Source organism: Pseudopipra pipra, chromosome 2 (assembly GCF_036250125.1).
Source record: "Pseudopipra pipra isolate bDixPip1 chromosome 2, bDixPip1.hap1, whole genome shotgun sequence".
In the NCBI taxonomy this organism is placed as follows: domain Eukaryota; kingdom Metazoa; phylum Chordata; class Aves; order Passeriformes; family Pipridae; genus Pseudopipra; species Pseudopipra pipra.
The window spans coordinates 38,292,352-38,302,745 of NC_087550.1; the positions used below are offsets into that span (position 1 = coordinate 38,292,352).

At 41.2% G+C, this 10,394-nt stretch overlaps 1 protein-coding gene across 1 annotated transcript; it reads right to left on the reverse strand.

Moving 5' to 3' along the window:
• Nucleotides 1-575: 575 nt before the first annotated feature.
• Nucleotides 576-7,323, reverse strand: LOC135409686 (high affinity choline transporter 1-like). Its single transcript, XM_064645574.1, is given in 10 exon segments — nt 576-1,624; nt 1,627-1,891; nt 2,331-2,512; nt 2,515-2,544; nt 3,399-3,558; nt 3,927-3,969; nt 3,971-4,052; nt 4,515-4,658; nt 6,099-6,212; nt 7,146-7,323. Coding segments are annotated over 10 exon segments (1,452 nt in total). The 3' UTR covers nt 576-1,370.
• Between the last annotated feature and the right edge of the window lie 3,071 nt (nt 7,324-10,394).

Genomic DNA, 10,394 nt, shown 5'->3' on the forward strand with positions numbered 1-10,394 from the left:
CTTCACATGAGTGATTTACCAGGTGTTTTAGAGAAAACTTATCCGAGAGTCTCTCTGGCACCTCTATTTTTTCCATCTGGTTTGATGCCAAAAAATTGAAGAAGTCAATGAGTCTCTAGACTCATTTAGAGTATAGAAAAAGCACACACGTTTATTGCAGCACCGGGTGCATCGAAAAAAATCCCAAAGAACGCACCACAAATCACACAGATTTTATAACTTTATACCATCCTCTAATTACAGATTCAAGGATTACCTCACCCGTCCCACCTCATTTTCCCCCCCCAGTACACCCCCCTCGAATCACTTGTTTTTCTCTTGACTCCTTGGTTCTGGCATGGTTTCCTGCCTTCTGGACCTGGTTCAAGGCCTAAATCCTGTTTCATCTTCTTTCTTACTTTTATCAGTCTCTTCACAGGTGCAAGGAACCATCTCTGTTTTATTGGAATTCTTGCCTGTAACGAATCTTCACAAGAAATTACGAACTACGCACTTTCCCTTGAGAACTACCCTTACTAAGATACATGAATTCTAAGGCTAACACTCTCCTTTTAAAATGCTTAGTCTAAAATACATAAATTCTATGGCTAACAATTTCTAATAAAGTACTTAATTTTACAGCTACAGATTAAATTTTTGAGATAGTGGCTTATTGATTAATTAAGGGCTGTTGCTTCGTCTTGCACATCTGCTTCTGCCTTTTCAGGTCATATGAGAGATGACGTCTCACACATCCCCAGGCTGTGGGATCCACACTGGCTGTGTGGCCTGGTACCACAGTGGGGACAGGCGTAAGCAAAAGTTTTTGCTGTATCAAGGAAAGCTTTGTAAAGCATACAAGGAATGGTGCAGAGCTGATATTACTGCTGGACTACTGTGGTGGTTGCACTGCTTTCAGTAATCTGTGTTTTTACAGGTCTGATATTCTCCCCAGGGATGGTTATGCTAAATCTCTAAATGTGTAATGGAAACAGGTTTGCCCACCTTTTTTTTTAAATCAAGAATGTCCAATCTATTAAACATTAATTTGTCTCCTTTGTGATGAGAAAAGTATGTGACTTGGGAATGCCCTAAATGTCGGAAGATGATTTATAGCTTTGCTTTCAGGTGGGGTACCCGGAGCACCTCGAAGCAACCACTGCTGGGGCCCAAGGTGCCCGCCCTGTGGTCACCACCACAGGATTGTGCTCCATCACCATGTGACTTTAATCACTGCAGACTTCAAGCTCACATGTAAACAGAATTTGGTTTTATTGCTCTGTGAGGACTTTAAATAATTCATACCAGAGAGAGCAAAGGGAAGAGCTATGCTGTTTGTGCCATACTCTAACTGCTGAATGCACAGTGGCCTTTCAAATGAAGCCCCACATTTAGCCACGGTTCTCTTCTAGTACAACGATTGGTGAACCCCTCTGTTTCTCCATCTGCTGCAGGAGGATGAGGGTGCCGGTTCCCCCTATGATATTGCAAACATCCCACCAGTGGGGAAGGAGGTTTCTCTGAAATAAAACCTTGGCCAGGTATGAAACAGCAAGGATCGTGCTGAAGGTGAGAAGCATGGTGAATGTTTTAAAAGGGAAGACCTGGCTGTAGATCCCGTTCACCAGGGAGCAGACTGGTAGCAGATGACAGGGGAGATGCTCAGGGCAGGCTCCCCTGATAGTAGCCTCAGCAGGAGCCCAACCAAGAATCCAGCAGCTGAGCCTTAGGTTTTGTTGCTGGGAGCGAAGAGGGCACAGCAGAACTGGGGGAAGAGGAGGGCATGCACCAGCTCCCTGCTGAGGAACCAGAGGTCGTGGACAGAGATGGAGTAAAAAGCCAGACTGACAGCCCCAGCACCAAACACCAACATGGAGGTCCTCATAGCCCATAACACCTCTATCTCTGTAGCCTGTAAAACAGAGATTGTAGCATTAAAGTCATGACATTTACTGGTGGGATGGCCAGCACTGCCCTGTCCTGGGCTGGTGTTCACCAAGCCCTTGATGCTTTCAGGCACTACTTGCTACCAGCAGCCACCCAAGGCAGGCACCCCTGGAGATGGAGCTGCCCTCTGGACTTTTAAGGGTCCTCGTTTTATGCTTTTTCCTTTAAGATGTTAATCCAAATTTTATACCAGTCATATTAGAATGGGCAAAGCTCACCAGTATGGATATTGGTACCCCTACCAAGGATATGAACACCCTTGACTTACGCTTGGAGCTCTAGCTCCAGGAATTAGTTCAGCAGCTGAAGGACTGATACCTTCAATCATGGACTGGATTAGAAATAGTCTTGAAACAAGACTGTCTTTCCTGACACCAAAACTGCTGAATGCTGGAACCAAGTACCTTTTTCCTCAGGATTTTCCTGTAGATATTGTGAGCGAACATGGAGCCAGCAGAGAGAAGAGCTGAATCTGCAGAAGACATTGTGGCAGCAGCAATGGCTCCCAAGCCAGCAATGGAGATATATGCTGGGCAGAGATAGTGCAAAACAAGTGGTAGTATCATTGCCGATTCCCGTCTCTCAGACTTGGAAGATTACAGCTTATCTGATTCCAGTCTTTTAAACAAAACAAGGAAAAGTCACAATAAATCCTTCATGGACATTTCTGCTGCCTTTGAAGTTGCCTTATCACAGGGACCAGTCACAGCAGGGCTAAGAACTGAGACCTACTTGGTATTTTAGGACTCAGATTAATTTTTTTGGTTCTTTTGTGATCTCTTGGGATTCCCCTTAGCATACTGCAGCTCTCACTAGATCAAAGATTTTCCTTTTCCTTTGCATCATCTCTAGTTACAACTGTGCTTTGTGTGTTTCCAGAATTGGGATAGTTAAAGGTCAGCCTCTAAACCCGGCTCACAGGAGAAGGGTGTTTTGCTCTGATACCTCTAGTGACAGATGAACTTGTGACTTCAACTGGTTTCCTTAAATGTTCAGCGATATGTCTGCTCTTCAACCCTTGCTCACCAACACAGGACTGATCCCCTGGGTGGAGGCTGTGAGTTTATAGGACTGAACTTCTTGCTTCCTTCAAGCGAGTTTTCTTCAGAATCTTGTTAACAATCTGTAGTAATATTGCTGGGTCTTACGTGCAAAAGGCATTAACAGAAGGAAGCATAAACTTTCTTCTAAAATAGGATTATACAGGGTTTTACAACTTAACACAAAGTCCATGAAAATCATATCATTATAATGAAATAGCTTTAAACAGGTCTTGGGGCTGTTAAAATGTCTTTAGGTAGTTGTGCACTGAACCTCAGAGGGCTCCATATTTCTGGTAGAGATCACTCATCTTGGTGGCCAGGGGCACAGGACTGGGTAACTTGAAGTCTAAATCACGACTTCTTTGGATCCCATTTTAATCACTTTTGACAAAAGCATGTTAATTACTCAGAGACAACAATTAGTTTTACCTGTTGATGCTGCGACTGCACCAATGAGCACAGAGAGGATGGCCGTTGCAAAGCACCTGAATCCTGGGATGTAGGAGATGAGCCTTGTCTGTCCTGTCGAGGCAGCAGAGAGCACCCTTTGGAAGTGGGTTTGCCATGGGATACTTCCAAGCACCTGAAATATTCAGATGTTACCAGTGGTACTCACCAGGCTGTAGGGCATCATCCATCCATCCAGATGGATAATAATCTTTAGTGTTATAAAATTTTAATTTCAAATGCATAAATGTTGCCCAGCTCTAACTCTTGAGGATGGTATTTCTTATGGTTGAGGATGTCCTTTTCTTTTGTTTTCATTGTGATGAATGTAAAATTTTAATGAAAACAGGTTAATGGTTTGGCAGACTGAGAAAGCTGAAAAATAGGTTGCTTGCAATAGTGAAATCAGGTGCTTGGAATAGTGAATCAGGCACAGAAGAAGGGAAAGTGAATTTTTTTCAGGAATGCCACTTTTGTAAATAAATCTACACAAACTTAGCTAGATTATACTCTAAAATGAAAAACAGAGTAGAGACCTCCCATATCACTAAAGTATGACAGTGCATGCTGAGACAATGATAGTCAAAGAGCCTTCAATATCCAAGATGACCCTCATTGTTGCTCGTGCAGAGAAGAACGGCAGTCAAGTATTTTAAGACAGATTTAATATGTGCAGAATACAGAATAAATATGGTTATGTTATTCTTTTGATGCCAGCACACCACACTACATAAGAAAGGCGGTCTACAGAGAGTGCAATGAGTGAGAGCTCGTGAGAGCTCATGTTCCCTTTCTGCTCTTGCTGGTACATTGCTGCGTGGCGTTTGCCAAGGCACTTTGCCTTTTTTTGTCTGCTCTCCCACAGGCAAGAAGAAGGTGCAAACTCGTATTGCCAGACCTCTCTATTATAATATAACGAATATATACTACTGTCATTTGTTTTAAACTTAAAAATATATTTTCCAGGAATAAGAAATGATTGTTTCTCTCACAAAAGGAGACATGAAGCACAACTTTCCACAGCTTAATCCGACATAATTCCCAAATGTGTTTTATACTCTGGCAGTTGTGCCACACTAACAAATATAACAGGAAAGTGGATAGCTGCAAACCAGAACACCTTTCTTAGCACTGGTGGAATGAAGAGTAAGCTTCCCATCATGTTCCCATAAGTTTCTTGTATGGGGTCCATCACTGTCACGTAATTCTTGGATCTCATTGGATTTACAAAGAAGTAACCACCTATCAGAAGTGATGACATGTTTTATATTCCAGGAAAAAAAAGTAAGAATGATATGGTATTTGTGTATCAGACCCATATAGTGAGTGTGGAATTCATATATAATGGACCTTAGAGAATGATGCAGCCAACTAGACACCAGGGCCTAAATTCACTTGCCTAAACATGAGGGTTTGTCCATCTGGGAGTCCCAGATTATAAAGATATCCGCTTACAGCTGACAGATACAACCATCCACTTTGGCACATCTACATCTTTCTGGAGGCCTGGTAGGACCCTCCAGGGCACCCCAAATGGCATAAGATACCTGTGTGACTGTAACAGGAACTTAGCTCAGAGGATACCCACATATAACCCCATCCCCAATGACCTCTCAACATGAGACATAAAGTTTTCTGAACTGCATTCTGTGGAAATCGTCGTTAGGCAGAGACTCATATTTGGCTAAAAAAGAGACAAACTTTTGTCCTTGGCCATGTGAGGCAGCATGTTGATATATGTTCCTTTTCTGATTACATTTTCGTTTTGGTGGCTTCATTGCCTTTTCCCAGAACTATATTGTTTTAATCTGTGCATTGAGCTGAGTCCCACCCACCTTCATCTAAATATTAGACTTCAGATGTGCAGCCATCTCATTTAAACCAAAGAATACGTATAGTGCCTAACCCTGAAGCCAACGGGACTGCTTGTCTGGGCACTGCTGACCTGAGCAAAGATTGCAGGATCAGACCTGCACTCCTCAATTTCATTAGTAAGAATTACTCACATTAGCAATGCTTGCAATATATTTCCAAGCCTGATTCATATTCACGTCAGTTGGACTCCTTTCTTTGACTTGAGAATAAAGGTCATTGTTATTTTAGAAATTCCTATGTAAGGTCCGCACAGGTCTCCTTGCTTTCATCATACTGTGTCCCTAGAGAGTTATGGTATAACACAGTGTGGCCTGGAAGAAACTTTATTCTTGCAAGACAGCTGAACCTCAGTGTGAGTTCAATAATTCTCAGAGTTAGAAACGGCAACTCAGATATAGAACACTGCACATTTAACTTAGTTACAACACAGTAGTGACCAGCTGTGAAGTGGGATAAGCTGGATGCACTACACATTTGTGATAGTTTTCACCCTAGGCCTTCCTGGAAACCAGCTTGTAACCAGGAAGGAACTAGGAAAGTGACCAAGGAAGTATTCCATGTTATTCCTTTACATAACCTGAGGTATAAATAAGCCGATTGGAGAGACCTCGCTCTCTTCTTTTCTGGCAAGGTTTGAGAACAGTAGATCCCTACGTGGATAGCATTATAAATGCTTATTCTGGCTCTATGGGAAACTGAAGAATCAAAACCACCTTTAAAATGTACTTTATACTCTCTTAGATATCTTAATATACTCATATGATATATTTTTAAAGCTTATGCGTCCTAACTGCATGAATTATTTACCAACAACAAGGGACAAGGAAAATCCCACAGGTACCTGGACCCACAATAATCTTTTTGAAGGCAGGTAGATGATTTCAGCTGTGCCATTGATATATGCTCCTCCAACCTGGGTGGCTGTAAATGTGGAAGATGAGAAGATGAGAATGGCAGCACATATTCTCAACTAGTCTTGTAGAACAAAGTGAGAGCTTGTAAACCTTTTTCTCATACAAATATTTAATCACACTTCTATTTTCTTTTTTTTTTCTCTCATGCTGAGATGTGCTGCTGAGTTTAAACATTTAGAGGCAATTTGAATATATTAATTTTTAATTTAATTTAATTTTTTTTTCTCAGAGGAAAGCTTTTGCTACAGCAAACAGAATTGCCTTTGTTATTCTACCATGACTGATTGATCATCCTTCATGAGCATCACTTACATGGTCTAAGAAAATGGACAAGCAGACATTGCAGTCAGAAAACAAACCTACAACACTGGCTGAAGTGTTTTAGACAAATACCATTTGGGAATGCCTTCACAAAAAAGCAGGTCAGGGAAGCAAATTTCAGATGACGCCATGCAGCAAAGAGAGTAAAGGGGAGCAGAGGGCAGCAGTCAGTGGGGAAACATTTTTTCTTTAGGATAGAGTCCAATGGTCACCAGGAGTGGCAATTTATTCCACACATACCTAGACTGTTCCAGGAGTAATATTGTTCTGTAATGCTGGATAACAGAAACTGGTTCAAGAATAAGACCACAGTTGTCCTTAATGAAAAGTGTCATATTCTTCAGTCACTCTTAAATTAAACTCTTTAACTCTTAACTAAACTCTTAAATGAATCTCTTTAATTTAAAAGCATCTACATAAACATTAGGTTCTGCTCAGTGCGAAAAGGTTTGGAAGAATCCATCCCAAAATGATTCATGAAGCTGTAGCCTTTCAAAGTCACACTTAGGTAAAATCTTCCCTGACATTAAAGAAGTTAACTTGCTTTGAAAGAGAAGTCACCCAGTTCTATATAATACAAGTGCTTTAAGAAGAAATCTGAAAAGAAAAGAAAACTTACCAGTTGCAGTAAAAAATCCAGTGAAAACATTTATATTCTGGCCTCCAACTATGGCCATTTCTGTTGTGTTCCTGTTCTGCTGATCCTTTTTGCTTTTCCAAGAAGCCCAAATTCCAGCAGCTAAAGTTAATATAAAAAAACCACTCGTAGATACTCAGCCTGGTATATTTAGAGGCATTTTCTGTTACTTAATTTATATCAGAGAGAGGAATAATGTCATGATGATAATATTCTTTGAGTCCACAATCAGAAAAATATAGAAAAAAGTCAATAAGAATAGTGCTGCCTTGTAAAGAAACTGCTGAGTATTTGCTGTACTTTGCAAAGGAAGATGCAGTATGAAACGGAGCAATAAGCCCTAAAGTCCTGAGAACTTGATGCAGTGTCTCTGTCTTTGGAGGAGTATTGACAGTTCTGCAGTCTTCCCCCTTCTTCACAAGATATGCAATCTTATGTTGTTGGGAGCAGAGTTAAGAGCATAGTAATTAGTGTTTATAAAAGTAGTGGAACACTGATGTGAGGGTTAATAATAGCCTGTCTTAAAGTGGGGGAAATGCTATGTTTTGTATTGTATGAAAATAATGCATATTTCTCTAGGTTCTAGGCACAAGGCTGACGAAGAAGTTAGGGCTAAGAATTTATCTGTTTAAAGTTGAGTGAACTACAGTCTCAGTAAATAAACCTAGGAAACAGTAAACAATTTACCACTGACCAATGGAAGGAGCTGCATGCTGATACTCAAAGCAAGCATGTTATCATTCCTTTGCTGGAAACCAGTAAGAAAGCAAGGTGATGTTGTACTCCCCAGTGAAGCTATAGGAAGGGTACAGACTTTTAAACTACTTTTTGAAGCTCCCTTCAAACAGACATAATTCTGAAAAAAAGCGTCACATGTGCATTAAGGAATTAAATTAGTTACATTTGTTATAGAGTAGCCATACCAATATCCTTTTAGTTGCTCTGTGAACCATTATTATCTGTCAAAGTATAGTTCTTCATAACCAATTCTATGTAAAACCTGCCGTATTTAGGACACATGTATGGCTTTTCTGGATACCTGCATTCACCTGTGGAGTGGGGGACATCACAGATTTCTTCTTCACAGACGCACTCTGAGTGAAAGGCCAAACCTTTAGAAAGGCTTTTTGCAGTGTGTGATCTCCTGCAGACATCCAGGAGTAGCTGTGCATAGAAATGTCAGTGGCAAAGGCTAAGCATGTCTCATGAGCAGGACATGGTAGGAACATGCAGGCACATCGGTGATGGCTGTGAGAAATGAGGAAAAGTGCAGGAACCCCATGGTGTCTGTGACACCTTTCTGTACAAGGGGAAATGAGGGTTTTGGTAAGATTATGCAGTGGTCTGGTTGGAAGTGTTTACAGAGAAGAGAAAATTAAAAGACATGAAAAAGCCTGGCAACCTTATTTATCCTGCCTTACGAGAAATATTCCTTTATATTTATAACCAAATGCTATTTTAACTGAGTAATGGTTTTTAACATTGACCCAATTATCTAAGTACAAAAAGGGACACTGTGCATTTTAAAGGTACATTTTTCTGGGTGGTAATTAGAAACACTCCCTTCCACCCTAAATGAACCTGCTACGAGGTCCTAGAAACTGCATCTGTCGGTGGCAATGGAATAATTGGTTTCTCTGGTCTACCTTCCTTTATCAAAATGGACATTTCAAAAACTTTTAAAACATTGTTTACACACAGACACATGCTAAGCTTTTCTTCTATGAGCAAATGTTTTACAGCATATTTCCTAGGGAGGCAAAGGATAGGACTGAGAGTGCATGTGGCTGAAGGTGCACTCAGCCAGGTCTCGGCCTGCTCTGCAGTCAGCCACTCCTAGGAGGACATACCTGACATTGCACCCCTCATGTGGGGGTCTACTAAATTCAACATGTCCAAAGCAAGATTTGAATTTGTTCTTTGACATCTGCAAAGATTGTCTGGGTTTTTTTCATATCTTGGGGGGAAAAAAAAAAAAATAGTGGCAGGCAGGGAAACTTTATTTAAAGACCAGGGGGGTGGAGGGCAGATGTAGTGGGACAAAATGTAAGTAAAAACATTGCACAATGGGATGAAGGAGACTTAGAGAAAAAGGATGTGTGAGGTAATTCATCTGAATCTGGAATGTTTTTGGTGATATACAGTGCTTGGAAGGATTAAAAAAGCACAGGCTTATACCAACAAGACCAGTTCCTTGATGAATCTGTTGTTGTACTCTTTTACCATTAAATGACTCTCCGATAAGGAAAAAAATGAAGAAATCTCATCAGTTAAGAGTTTTTTGAGGTGGGCTTCACCTTCCTGCTCATGATGGGGGGCTGCAGCTTATTATGCCAGCTGCTGCACTGCTTGCTTCATGCTCTTTGAGTAACCCATGGGGAGAAATATGCAATTTTAGGGCGTGATTTACTGACCTGTTTAGGTCTTGTGAGGCAGGACAGGGTGAGGGCAGGTCTCAGATTGCTGAACTCAGGGCTGCTTTTAAGAGCAGTGTCACTATACACATTAGATGTTTCAGAGCTTGATTTGAATTTTCACATAGAAATGAGCTTGTGTCACCTGAGATGCTCTAAAGCCACTGAGATGTCCACATGGGCAAGTTGATGTTTCACAGTCCCTGTGGGAGACGCATGCCCCTCTGGAACAGCAACTGGGATATTCTGGTGTATCTCCAATGGTTCTGAGAACTTACTTGCAGGATACAGGTTCCTGTCAGTACCTGAAGGGGCTACAGGAAAGATGACGAGGGACTTTTTACAAGGGGCTGTAGTGATAGGACATGAGGTAAGGGCTTTAAACTGAAAGAAGGTGGGTTTTGATTAGATATTACAAAGAAATTCTTTACTATGAGGTGGTGAGGCACCTGAACAGGTTGCCCAGAGAAGTTGTGGATGTCCCATCCCTGGAAGTGCTCAAGGCCAGATTGAATGGGGATTTAAGCAACCTGGTCTAGTGGGAGGTGTCCCTGTCCATGGTAGGGCATTGGAACTAGATGATCTTTAAGATCTCTTCCAACTCAAGCCATTCTGTAATTCTGTAATACTCAGCTGAGTTCTTACTCTTACTCTTTATCAGTTGACCTTGATAGAACAAACTATGGGCTGTTGGTAAAAGTAGAGGAATGCCTGAAAGAAAGCGAGAAGTGCTATGTACCAGTGAAGCTTTCTATCTCTGATGGAAATGACCTGCACCATAGTGAGCACTAACATCTACTTGGCTTTGAATCTAACT